General features: G+C 33.3%; 1 protein-coding gene across 2 annotated transcripts in view; it reads right to left on the reverse strand.

The window, feature by feature from the left end:
* DST (dystonin) overlaps window positions 1-13,976 on the reverse strand; it is a 591,073-nt gene that overhangs the window by 75,086 nt on the left and 502,011 nt on the right. For both annotated transcript variants that reach the window (XM_051997184.1, XM_051997185.1), the window contains 6 exons: window positions 10,409-10,575; window positions 6,999-7,158; window positions 5,411-5,737; window positions 4,893-4,977; window positions 4,015-4,256; window positions 2,807-3,013 (listed from right to left, as the gene is read on the reverse strand). In XM_051997184.1, the coding sequence (XP_051853144.1) occupies window positions 2,807-3,013; window positions 4,015-4,256; window positions 4,893-4,977; window positions 5,411-5,737; window positions 6,999-7,158; window positions 10,409-10,575 (1,188 nt within the window). The remainder of the gene's footprint in view (window positions 1-2,806; window positions 3,014-4,014; window positions 4,257-4,892; window positions 4,978-5,410; window positions 5,738-6,998; window positions 7,159-10,408; window positions 10,576-13,976) is intronic.

Raw genomic sequence — 13,976 nt, forward strand, 5'->3', positions numbered from 1 at the left:
ATGGGGAAAAAAACTGTATCCAGGATTTCTGAAGCCTATGAAGTACATACCATTTTGCAGGTAATAAACAAACCATCATCTTAAGAGAACTGTGGCTTTATAAACTGGGTTCTTTTTTGTTCGTCCTTCAAGGAAAAATGGCCCTCCTCTATTCCACATAGCCTATTTGGTTAAAATTTGCAATGAAAGAAACAGGAAAACAAAGAGTGTCTTATTTTGTTTTAGTTTTGAATACAAAATTGCTTACATTTCCTAGTTCAGATAATGGTACCTGCCCTAAGAGGATAGGAAGAAGCAGATATTTCTAGAAAGCTCTCTATCATTATTTATATTATTTTGCCCCCATTCAGATAATTATCTTTAGAAATATTTCAGAATAAGAACTTTTGTAAATCTGTTAAATTAGATTCTTTAGCTAATTAGTTGACTGTTATACCAAATACATGGTCCTATTATGTGATCCTCATTCTCTTTTTGGTAAATTATGCTTTTTAATCCCAAAAAAATTATTTTCCACAGTATGATTTTCCAACAACAATAGCACACTGATCAAAGAGCTGAAACTGATAAGGAGTCAAGAAGCTAAAAAAATTATATTCCATGTTCAAATTTTGTTCATTATTCAAGCAAAAATATCTGTCTTCTGTCTAACACAAATGGTCTTCCACAAACCCAGTGTTAAGTTTATCCATCCAATGAGTAATTCCATTCAGATGCTATTTAAAACTATGTTCTCCTATCAATTTCCCCAAACCTAGAGACCCTTGGAAAAGAAATAAAATTCTCTCCTCAGCTTTTTACAATCTTGCATTAAACAAATCAATTATTTTAGCCTTTTCAAATGGTAATTTTGTTCATAGTTGCATAGTTAATCCAAAATAACATAACTTTTTGAAAATATGTATATATTTTAAAAACGTTATTTTCAAAAACTATTTTGATATCTTGGAATTTACAACTTAAGAATAATTTTTGGCAAAATCTACAGTAAATAAGAAAAGATAAATCATTTATTTAAACTTTCTAACACTAACACAAAACCTCTTGTTTTTTTCTATCTTAAGACTGCTTCTATTAATGAAGATAACAACTCCTCTAAGTCAACAATCTTCAAGGGTAGATATGCCCCAAATTTCATCATCTTGATTATCAGGTTATAATGAACTATCTGATAATAAGTGTCTCCAAAAGGTTTCCTCTATCTGATCATTGGGCACACTCATATTCAAAAACTTTTCAATCTTAATAAAACTTTACAGAGTTTGTTCTCTGTAGGTAGAGGCTTTGAGAATCTAAAGTCAGTTACATTCCAAAGAAATATTAAACTGGGGATTTAGAACTAACACTACAAATATAGGCAAAGCTTTAGAAACCAAGAAATTAGAAGTTTTATTAAATGGTACTTTTTTACTTCAGAATTTAATCTCCAAAGCCTAACATATTAGAGGGAGGTGTATTTTTATAAAGCGTTTAATCCCCAAACATATTTTTTGCTTTCTAAGTTGAATAATGCCTTGATTTTCTGTTGATCTTCAATAACCAAGACAGCGTATTACAGCTAAAAACACACTTGGCTTTGAGTCAGAAGACCTGCCTGGGTTTGAATCCATCATACTGTTGTATTATCTATGTAATTTTTTTTTTATTTTTCAGTTACTTTTTCCCTCTAATCATCAAATTCCCAGACCAAATTAGGAGGTGATAAGCTCTTAAAACCACAACCAATTCAAAATTCTATGGTGCTGATGTAAAAAATATGATTTCAAACTCATTTACCATTACCCTCATTGACTTTAAGCTAATCACCTCTAGCCCTCAGTGCAGGGAAATCTGTTCCTTAAAGTGAGTGTTGTTTGCATTGTTTATTATGTGTCAGCTGTAGAAAATAAGTTCCATCTCTCTACAAAATTAACCCAGCTTTTCCATTTTTCCTTTTTTCCATTTGGCCAGTTTAGCTAAGATAAGATTCCAGTGGCTTGGAAAGGAAGTGCCCAGAAAACAAAATCTTAAAATGTTAGCAAAGGCTTCAATGTCCATTTTCTGAACATACTCTTAAGCACACTGCATTATCATTCTGGCTTCCACAAAGAATATTTGTAAGAGTCTGATGACATAATGTAAACATTCACAGAGAATCCAATAAAAATTCAAAAAAACATTTAGAAATTGTTTATCTTTCAAAGGTCCTGCTCATGTCCTATTGTTCTCTCAGGACACTACTACCTGGGAGCATCTGAGTACTATTAAGTGCTCATAAATTGGATCTCTAGATGCCCTACAGAATTGCTTTGCAAATAGATCAGAAATGATTCTAAATTTTCACTCCCTCTCCTATCCCCCCCATAGCCCTTTCTGGCAAAAAAAAAAAAAAAAAAAGCCACATCAATGCATCAATTTTCATCTTTTGGGGAGGAATTTCTTTTCAAATTCTGCAATAAATAAAAGGTTAAATCACATATTCTAAGTTTCCTCCAAAAGAAATTGCATTTTGAGAATGAAAAGCTTAAGGTTAACAGTACACACAGACAAACAGTATGGGATTTGAAAAGCTGGGTTGATTTTTCCAGATTCTGTGTCAGAAAGGATAAACTACTCAACAATGAGACAGATGGCTGCAACAATGTACAGATTAGCTTTGTTATGGCATTCTGATGTCTGAGTAGCTAAGTTAAATTCTTTTTAAATCCACCCTCCTTTTGCTATTGACGCATAACAAATGAATGGAAATATTAACTGAAACCTTTGTACAAGAAGAAGCTCCAGGGAACACTTTTGTTATTGCCCAAATAACATTTTCTACAGATACCTGCTGGGATCTCAGTATGGCTGCATCGATTTCTTCCACCTTCTGAGCTAAAGTGTCGGTTACTAATCTGTAGCGTTCATTGTCCTCTGTCACCATTTTGTCCAGTCCTTCTCTTGCTCTCCATGGTACCAGTTCCAACAGGGCACTACTGACTTCATTAAGAGCATCTACTAAGTCTTTGTAGCTCTTGGCTTCTTTTTTCAATTCCTGTAAAGGGAATATAAGCTAAACATACAAATATTTGGCCTAAACTAACATAGTTTCCACATGTTTCCACTCTATTCTGTGAGACTGAAGAATTTTGTAGGCCTGCTATTTGCTACACTCATATCACTTGGTTTAACTTCAGTAATGTTAGCTTTTGTTACTTACAGTTATGAGACAGAAAATCAGAATTCTTAAGAGAAGCTTCTATTGAGTGGTATTTAAATGTATTCCCTCTGCTAGTATATGATCCCTTAATTCTTTAAAATTCAATAAAAAATTATAAGTTGCCAGTATTTAACTTAGGAACCCAAAAGAAGTAAAGTAACATATTCTTGATATTGTGGAAGTATTTCTCCATTAGTTGATCACTGACAAATTAAGAAGAAAATGAGCTCAAATTCATCCAATAATCCAAATAAAATCATATTCAAGGGAAGAGTCATTAATTATGCCTCCTTTTTACCTCTAGGAGACCATGCTTCAGGAACAGGAAAAAAAGTCACAGCCAGAGAGTCTTTGACAAGAAGCCTGATCTATCAAGAATCTGTTTCATTGGGGATATTATTTAGAATCCCCAAAAGCATTTTTATTAGCCTCAGATTAATAGTGTTGGGTATTTTTTTTTTAAATACAGGGAATTTCTACAAAAGGAAATGACCATCTTTTGCCGAAATCCCACATAACAGATTACTAACCATTTTGAAGTTTATCAGCATTAAACATCTTACTAGATAGGAGTTAATATTAAGTCTCCTTCTCTTGTAATATTATTAAAATTCATCTCCAAACTTTTAAGTGTACTTGACACTAAAAAGAACTATGCTGAATCCAGGCCTCTAAATGTTTAGACAGTTGGTCTACTGCCAGTTTGTGCATTTTTCTTTCCAGGAGGCATATCATTAACTAAGCCAGATAACTTTTAGTTCATTACTAAGTAAATATGTAAAAGATAATAGGCAAAAAAAAAAACAACAACAACAACATATATGAATTAAACATACTTTTTGTCTTTCTTGGGCTTGGCTTAATTCTTCTCCTTTCACGTCCTGAGTTTCATATGAAAGTAATTCCAATTCTACTTTGTCAAGCCATGAACAAAGTTCTTCATGAGTGGACTGTAGCTTTCCTGAAAGCTTCAAGGCCTGCTCCAGAGTCTTAGACACATCAGAACTCAACTTAGTTATGTCTTTGTACCTTGCTTTAATACCTTCCAATTTATCTTGAATTATCAAGACTTCATCACCTACAAATTCAAAGGTATATTATTTCTTGTAAAATGAAACAGGGGAAAAAAGGCTCTTCCAAGATCTTCTAGTGTTGATGAAAGTACTGGGCAGCTTTTTTTTTCCCTTTACTCTAAAGATGTATATGAATTTGAACCAAATATAAGCCTTCATTAAACTCCTCCTTTAAATGCAGGATTTTCTGAGTATGAATGGTTGATTAAAAATTCAAATGCCAAACCCATTAAGGCCTGATAGGAAGAATAAAAATACTTGATGCAGAAAGAAACTCAGTATCAAACACTAACTTTCCTATAATCAGTATATAATTGCAATAGAAGTTTAGATTTTACTACATTATTATCAACTCATTGAGATATATCCGAGTAATTTTCTTTAGAAGGTTCAAGTACACATAATAAAAACCTTTTTCTAACTTATATTGACCAGATTAAAACTAAAGTAAAAAAAAATCTCTGACCCATGTTCTTGTCTGGAGCAACTATCTTCACAATAATATTCATCAAAAAAGAGAGGTGGGGGATTTTAAAGTGGGTCCAGTATCAGAACTCTAATCTTATTTTTTCCCTCAAATCCTCTACTGAGCCCTAGAAAAATGCTAACTGCCCTTTTGTCTGTTTCATTAAAATTCTCACCTGTTGCTTGTTTCAGGAGCTCTAAACCATTCTGCAATGCCTGATCAACATTTTGTTTCCTGAGCAGGATGTCTTCTTGTAGAACCTGAAGACAAGTAAGTACCATTTTAATTTGGGAAAAAATTTAAAACTCAAAGTAAACTTTAGTTCCTCTCAGAGAACAATAATAATAATTCACACATTTAAAAAGTATGCTTCATGATGGTAGCTTGTTTTCTCCTTTTTCATGACCACCTTTTCATTGGTTTGGTTTAATCCACCATAAGTAACATTTTACCCCATAATTTGTTATACAACCCTTATTCAATGATGTAATAACCATTTGTACTGCGTTCATAATATCTATATCTATATATCTATATATATATATATATACATATATATACACACACACATATGTTAATATGTAAATATATTCATAAGAATCAGAAAGAAATATAAAATAAAATAACAACAGAAATAATGGAAACAAGAAATTAAATGAATTAAAAAAGAAAAAACAAAACAAAACAAAATACCAGAAGTTCAGATTGTTGCTTTGATAGCCCTTCAATGTTGTAATCTTGGATTGACAATTTGCTGAGTTTGTCATGAACTTCATTCAGCCAGGTTATCAATTCCACTTCATCTTCACCAAAAATCTGAGCATTAGAAAAGGCCTGCTGGAGTAGCTCAGACCTGCTGTGACTTTTTCCTTGAATCTCAATGTACCAAACTTGAAAGAAGTCTAGTTTTTCCTGCAACATATCTTTATCCTCCCTGGAGCTCAAAATCTTTAAAGACTGGCCAATGCTAAGAGCCTGATGTAAAGTTTTATTGTGATTGATGATGTCATCTTCTAAGGCCTAAGTGAAGTTTAAAAAAAAGAAAAGAAAATAGAGATAACAAAAAAAAAAGGACAAATAAACAATGAAAACAGAAATATAACCAAATAATAAAATGTTAAAGGAATTTTAAGTTCTGCATAAAACATTTAATAAAGTCCAACATATATTTATTATCGACAGCTATATAAGAGACTTTAATTCCTCCTCTTGCTTTGCTTTTGCTACAGATCTCACCAGAATTCCTCAAACTGCCTTTTCCACGTGGAACTTCCCTTCAGTCTTGATGGCTCCTCCTCTCATTGGTGATTTCCTCACCAAAAAATGTCATTTTGAGGACAGTCCTGGATTGACCATATTTTTTTCATCTCCTACACCTTTGTTTCTCACCCTCCAGACATCACCATTCTTCCCACCATACACTGCTCTTTTAGCTCCTTTTTACTTATCTTCCTACATTTGAATGTAAGCTCTTTAGGGCAGGGATTGTTTTATTTTTGCTTATATTCCCAGTGCTTAATACAATGCCTGGCACAGAGTAAGTAAATGTATTTTGATTTAAATAGACTAGGTAATCCAGATATTTTATCCAGGTATTTTATAAGTGTGTGCCCTAAAGAAACATATTCTATTGAGATATGCAAAATATAAAAAGGCAATAAGTATGAGATTAAGTGAGGAAAGACAGAATACTAACAATCTGAGGGATTTAGGGAAGGAGCAACACTTTCTAGGAAAAGGGACCAACTATGTAAACGTCTAGAAGGAGGTGAAAATTCTTAGTTAGGTGAACAGCAGGTAAACCAAGATGGTCTAAATTTATGTGTGTATGCAGAGCAATAATGTGAATTAAGTTCAAAAAATTTAATACAGGAGTCAAATAGTGATGGGCTGATTTAAACACCAAGCAGAGGAGTTTATAATTTATCCCAGAGGCAAAAGGGGAGATTTTTGAGTGATGAAGAAAGACTTTGTTTTAGGAAGCTTCTTTTGGCAGTTCTGTGAAGAGTGAATCATACTGGGAAAAGTTGGAGACCCAAGTACTTAATTAATTATTGCAGCAGTTCAAGCTAGAGGTGATGAAAATCTGAATAAGGTTCATGGTCACATGAGCAGAGAGAAAAAGAAGGAGTTTAGAATTTTAAAGGACACCAAAGAAGATAGAACAAGTCTTGGTAAATGCTATGATAGGTCAATGATTCAGCAAACTTATGAGGTCCCTTAATATAAAATCAGAAAGAAAACTGAAATTATTCCTTCTACTATGTGGTTTCTTTCTTACTTTGTGCTGGGCAATCTGTTCCTCAAGCTTAGAAGCTTGGGTTCCTATGGGTTCCCAATTTGTAAGCCTCTTTTCAGTGGTTGTGAGCCATTCCGTCAATGGTTCTAATGTTTCGTGAAACTGTTGTGCTACCACGGAGATCCCTTCCAACTGACGGTTCCTACAAAAATGTCAAGCAAGGTTAAAGTTATGCTTTGATGAAGTGTGGCAGGCTCAATGTAAATTTTTAGTCTTGAGAATTCAATGTAAGTCAATTCAAGTATAAATCAAAAAAGATAGTCCTTTCACAACTGCCCATCTTGTATGACTCATGTCACAAGAGTTATACTCTTGTCACAAGTATTCACATATATCTAAAATATATAATTAATATCCCAAAAATAAATTACATTAATCTCTCTAGTCAACAAGGGGAAAAGTATAATAATATGAATTTCAATAAAGTTTTAAATGAGCAACAAACTTTTCTTTCAAATGATAACACTTTTCAACCCTCAGTCACATACAAAAACCTCTTTCATTTATACATTAAGCATTTATAAAAATATTTACTGTGTATATTTCCTCAAAGAATTGCAGAGGATGACAAATAGTTCTTCTATGGCAATAAAGACAACTATTTTTTAAAACTGATCTTTCAGTTGAAAAATCATAGTTACTTAGTTCAATTTTTAGGAAAAAAAAAATTGTTTTTTCCCAATTAAAAAAAACAACCAGCAGTGAAGGATGGGTTAGATTTAAGACAATCATTTTATAATTTAGATTCTTATGAGTATTAAAAGTATTCATATATTTATATTTATAAATTCAGCTTAAAATTATGTTGTAGCTGTAGTTTCTGTTGCAGGATGCATTCATGTAAATTAAAAACACTGTCCTACTGTGCCTAAAGTTTTAGCAAAGACAAGTGATTTCACTGGTCTACAGAGAATGGAGAGAAATTCATCTCAGTGATTTAGTCGCATTCTCTTGAGTATTTCATCCTGAGACCATTTTGCATCCAGATAATTCCTCTTGTAATCTCATGGAATTATAAAGGATGAGAGATTATCCCATTATAGGATAATAGGCAATTACAAAATATTGACAAAGGTCATTAGGAAAACAGAAGGTTAGAAAAATCTAATTTTTTTTTGTTTCAAACCTATTATCCAATAAATCTATAATTGAAAATAATTAGTTTTGCTAGTATTGAAGAAATAAATTTCTTGATAGAATTAGATAAATGATAGAATTAGAACTTTTGCCTTTATCTGTATTTTTGGTTTCCTTTTCCATGTCCCTTCATTTTTGCACATATAGAATTGAAAATGTAACCTCAACTACCAAACAATTTATGTTCATATTTATAAAAGCTGGTTACTTTATAATTTCACATTTTTGCAAGCAGGAATCTAAAAGTTTGCTGCATACCATGTTAATACAAATGAAATATCCAAAAAGATCTATAACATAACTTAGAAATAATTGTCACCAGACTGGGGAGATACCGATTAAAAATTATAGTGAAATTTATGAAATACAAATTTTCACTGTTATGAAACATGTACTAGGGACTGGCATTTTTGCTAGCTGATTGCCTGATGAAAAATATACACTGGAGACTGTCATCAGAGAAATATATGTATATCCAGAAAGAAAATATGTGAATCAAGTCACATAAGGAGAGAAAAGGACAGAATGCCCATATATACACTATTAGCTACACCATGTCAAGACAATATAGAGGAAGATGCCCCAAATATATTGGGTAGATCCTCTGGGAAAGATTTTATAAAATAACAGAAACAAGACATATTGGATGGGCAGGCCTGAAAGCACTGTTATTTAGGTCAGTAATGAGAGTACTTATATAATGAAATCACTAATCTACTGAATTACAGAAAAAAGGATTATTCTTTAAAGAGCACTTACGTATTTTTATATTGTCTGACCATGATGAAGGTATCACAAAGACAAGTACTGATTTGCATGACACCATAGCCCCCTAGCTTTAGTAGGATGGCAGCTAAGACCATGGAGCCCACAATAGGGGCCTCCATGTGTGCCTTTGGCAGTCAGAGGTGGAGGCCATATAGTGGTATTTTTACTGTGAAAAAACATATGGAAATGCAGAACATTGGAACATGACTCAGAAAAACTAAGGGGATATATGAGACTTTTAGTTGCCTTAAGAGCCACATCTTTCCATAGTTCTCCTACCTACCTACCCTCCAATCATGAATCACATGATTCAAGATCAGTTGGGGCTTTCCACTAATTTTTCCTGAAATAAGGTCATGAAATATGCAGATTTGAAATAGGGAAAGTGAACAGAAAGGACTAAAAGAGAAGTTAGAAGTTTAGAGGAAATTTCCAATTTTCTCCTCTTCCATAAAGAGTCCAAATGGCTTCATCTAAATGGAACTACTTCCAACTTTCTTATTGTCTGTGATTGCTTCTGTGACAAAAGTAGGACCTATCCAAAGCAAAGAGGAAATGATAAGAGAAAGGGAAAAAAATTACTTTTAAGGTCCTAATTCTGACAGTTTTTTGGGCTAGCTGTTTTACTTTGGGCTTCACATTTTCCATATGAAAAATGGAAATAAGAATATCTTTCTTCCCTACATGAAAGGAATTTGGTAAGGCTAGAGAATTTTTTAAATCACCAAAAAAATGTAAGATATTATATAATAGGTTTTTCTCACCCATTCAAATATTCTACCTTCTCTACCTAGCAGTAGAGATAACAGCAGCAATCCCATTCAGAAAAATAGAGCTCAACATAAATCCCTCATCCTACAAATTATTTATATTTATATAAATTTAATAATATAATTTATGTAAATATTTATACATTTATAATATATGAAACTATAATTATAAATACAAATACTCTGGTAGCTGAGGTTACATTGTCAATGCTATATGTGCAAAAATGAAGTAACACGAAGAAGCAAACCAAGAAGATTTATTTCTGTGCCTCAACATAGATTCCCCATGCCTAGAGATCAAGTTAGAGACATAGCTTTCCTTCTAGATATCAATGAAAAGGGATTTTTTGACATTTCCAACGGACTTTTTAAAAGTCCAGAAAGGAAAAACACTTGAAGAAAGGTTCATGCAATTTCCCTAAGATTCTAAGATGGGATCAGGAATCTCACTTTCTTAGTCATTCCCCATCCCTCAATCCCCATCAAAGTTCATTCCCCTATGGAAAGAAATTGGCTTTCTACAACTTGTAAGACTATAGCTTTCCTGGTGGCTATATGACTTCTATATTACCTAAAATAATAAAGAGGAAATATGAAATAATGGGGAGGAGGGGAATACAATTCTTCATTTTGTAGGAATGTCATTCCTCAAGTTGCTAAAAAGAGATTAGAGTTAAATATATAAAATACTTAAATATCTAACATAGTTCCAAATACCTTGTTTCAGCCTTATTAAGCAATGCATCCCATCTAGTATCCAAGAGACTTAGTTGTTTCAAAATCTTCACTTTATCTGCTGGTTCTGCTGTTGCTGCAATTTTTTGCCCTTCAGTTTTGATTCCTTCAATAGTAGGTTTTCGGTCATCCAACAATCTCTGGAGAAGCTTGGGATAAAGCAATAAAGTAACTAAATAACAAGGCAGTGACTATATTAACATTCTGCTGTAGAGATAAATAGAAAACTATATTCCTAGTGATTGTTATTTTTTATCTTATATTTTGCAGAGGACAGTAAAAAGAGATAGAAGAAAGTTGTTTCCAAGGCTAACCTACTATTTTTAATACATTGTAGATAGAAGAGCATAAATTCATGGTTGATTTGTAGTAGAGTTGATAAATTACTTCATCAAATTATTCTATGTTCACTTTTAACTAAAAAATTTCTAGAAGATTCTATATTTGGTTTCTGAATTTTTTGAAAATAGGAAAAAATTCAGAATCTATCCATTAAAAGCCTGCAATGTTCCAAACACTAAAAAATTGCTATTTTATGTTTGTGATACTAAAAAAAAAAAAATACTTGGTTCTTTTTAACATGGTCTCTGACCAGAATCTACCTTGTATCATGGGAAAATAATAGGTTTGAAGTCAAAAGGCCCTTTGTTCAAATCTTAGTTCTGCCTGTTATTAGCTATGTGATTCTTAACAAGTCATTAAACAACTTGTCACCTAGTTTTCTTATCTATAAAAATTAGGATAATAGATTAAATTTCTTTTAAAGTCTCTGCCATCTCTAAATTCTCTGATTTCAAATTCATTGCTAAGTGGCATTCAGAAAACAATAAGGTCTTAACTTATTTTAAAAAGTAGTATACCTAATAATTATAGATTATTCCTATATATTCTATTCTATAACTATATATACGTGTATGTATACATATATATTTTTGTATATCCTATAATTAAGAATATTTCCTTCATTTTAAACCTTTCATTCTTTCATTTCTTCCATCTTCTAAGCAGATATTTAAACCTGGCTCCTTCCAATGACACTGCATTCCCTGCCACTATTTCTAATACTGGATGAATTTTCTCTCATATCCTATGAAACATTAATCCCAGTGGGCAATCCAGAACACTCCTTGCCAATTTCTAGACTTTCCAGTTTCTGTTATTCAAAAAAACTCTCTTCCTTTTGACAAGATATTCTAAATGTGGCTCTCTTCCTCCCTTCTTTTTCATCTTTTTCCCCTTTCTCCTCCTCCCCCTCCCCTTCTCTTTCCCCCCTTCTCCCTTCTTCTCCTCCTTCTTCCTCCTTTTATTCCTCCTCCTTTTCCTCTTCCTCTTCCTCCTCCTCTTCTTCCTCTTGCCCCTCTTCTTTCTCTTCCTCCATCTCTTTTTTCTTTTCTTTCTCTTCCTCCTCTTCTTCTCTTCCTCCTCCTCCTCTTCTCCTTGTCTCTTTCTCTCTCACTCACTCTCATTCTGTATGTGTGTGTGTGGGTGTGTGTGTGTTGTGGGTGTGTGTGTGGGTGTCCTCACTCACCCACTCTAACTCTCACTTTTTTGTCACAGTCTTGATTTTTGCCATCAACTACAAGTTTTCCATTTCCATGTTGGAGAATTATCTTAATTCTTTCTAACCTCTTTTGTTATTCCATCTCTCCCTTAACTCTATTCTTCTTCCTCATCTATAACCTCTAATTCATGCAACCTCTCAGAACTTTCGCAGTTTCCAATGCTTTAGCTACACTCTCTTTCCTTTGCAATTTCAGTCTCTTGGTGATATAGTTCAACTCTATTCTTTAATTTTGGATGCCTTGCTCCATGATCCTATTGCTGATTATACCTTTTCAAAACCCAAACAAGAATTATATTCACCAAGGGACCTGTACGTGCAAGAATATTTGTGGCAGCCCTTTTTGTAGTGGCAAGAAACTGAGTGGATGCCCATCAACTGGAGAATGGCTGAATAAATTGTGGTATATGAATATTATGGAATATTATTGTTCAGTAAGAAATGACCAGCAGGATGATTTCAGAGAGGCCTGGAGAAACTTACATGAACTGATGCTGAGTGAAACAACAATACTATATTGGTGATTAATTCTGATGGATGTGGCCCTCTTCAACAATGAGATGAACCAAATCAGTTCCAATAGAGCAGTAATGAACTGAAGCAGCTACACCCAGTGAAAGAACTCTGGAAGATAACTATGAACCACTACATAGAATGCCCAATCCCTCTGTTTTTGTCCGCCTGCATTTTTGGTTTCCATCACAGGCTAATTACACTATTTCAAAGTCCAATTCTTTTTGTACAGCAAAATAACTGTTTGGACATGTATATATATATTGTATTTAACTAATACTTTTAACATATTTAACATGTATTGGTCAACCTGCCATCTGAAGGAAGGAGTGGGGGGAAGGAGGGGAAAAATTGGAACAAAAGGTTTTGCAATTGTCAATGCTGAAAAATTACCCATGCATTTATCTTGTAAATAAAAAGCTATAATAAAAAAAAAATTATATTCACCAGTCTATTCCTTTCTTTCTCTATTAATTTACTGATTAACAGAGCTGGAGTAAGTCACAAAATCACACTACTGTTTCCACTACAAATTTGTTACATTAATGTCAATAAGTCATCGATTCTACTCCTTCATGGTTGTCTCTATATCCCACTCATTACAGTGACCATTCCAGACATTCTCTTCTCTTCTCTAATCTTCCACAATCCCCACTCCCCTCTTCTACATCTCAACTGAGGATCTTTCCTCATACTTCACCAAAAATCATAAGGCCATTGACCATAAAATCCCTCTTTTCTCTTTCTCTTCTACTCACATCTCTCCAGCATTATTCCCTATTCTTTCTCCTCTTTCACTCTAGTCTTTGATGAAGAGATGCCTCTTTTCCTTGTCAAGACCATCTTCTATATATGTACTTTTGACCCCATTATCATCTTCTCTCTCAGTGAACGTGCATGAATCTTCAACTGCTATCTAGTGACTCCTTCCTAGCTGCCCATAAACACATCCAAGGCTCTCCACCTTTAAAAAAAATTTAAAAGATCTTACCATGCCTTCTAACCATCATTCTATAACTCTTCCCTTTGTAAATGCTGTACATATTCAGGGCTTTCATTTCCTTGCCTCTTATTCTTTTAACCTATACAATTAGAATTCCAATCTCATCAATCAACTAAAACTATTCTCCAAAGTTAACAATGATAAAATAGAGAACTAATTTAATTCCTTTTTCTCCACCCCCTTCCTTCCTGGCCTATCTGCATCACATTTTGTTGGTCACCTTTTCCTTATATGCTCTCAATTCTGGGCTTTTTGTTTAACATGTTCTCTTGGCTCTATTCCTACTTGTCTTAGCTGTCTCTAGTCTTTTTTGCTGGGATCTTCACCCATGTCTTCTCTGAAATGTAAATACCCCTCAAGTCTCTTGTCATAGAGATTTCTCTTCCCTTCCTGTACTCTTTTCTTTGATTAACTCCTGATTCCATCAGTTTCATTGTCAGCCTTACACAGATAAGTTATATATCTATATAATA

This window comes from Antechinus flavipes, chromosome 4, assembly GCF_016432865.1.
Source record: "Antechinus flavipes isolate AdamAnt ecotype Samford, QLD, Australia chromosome 4, AdamAnt_v2, whole genome shotgun sequence".
Taxonomy (NCBI): Eukaryota; Metazoa; Chordata; class Mammalia; order Dasyuromorphia; family Dasyuridae; genus Antechinus; species Antechinus flavipes.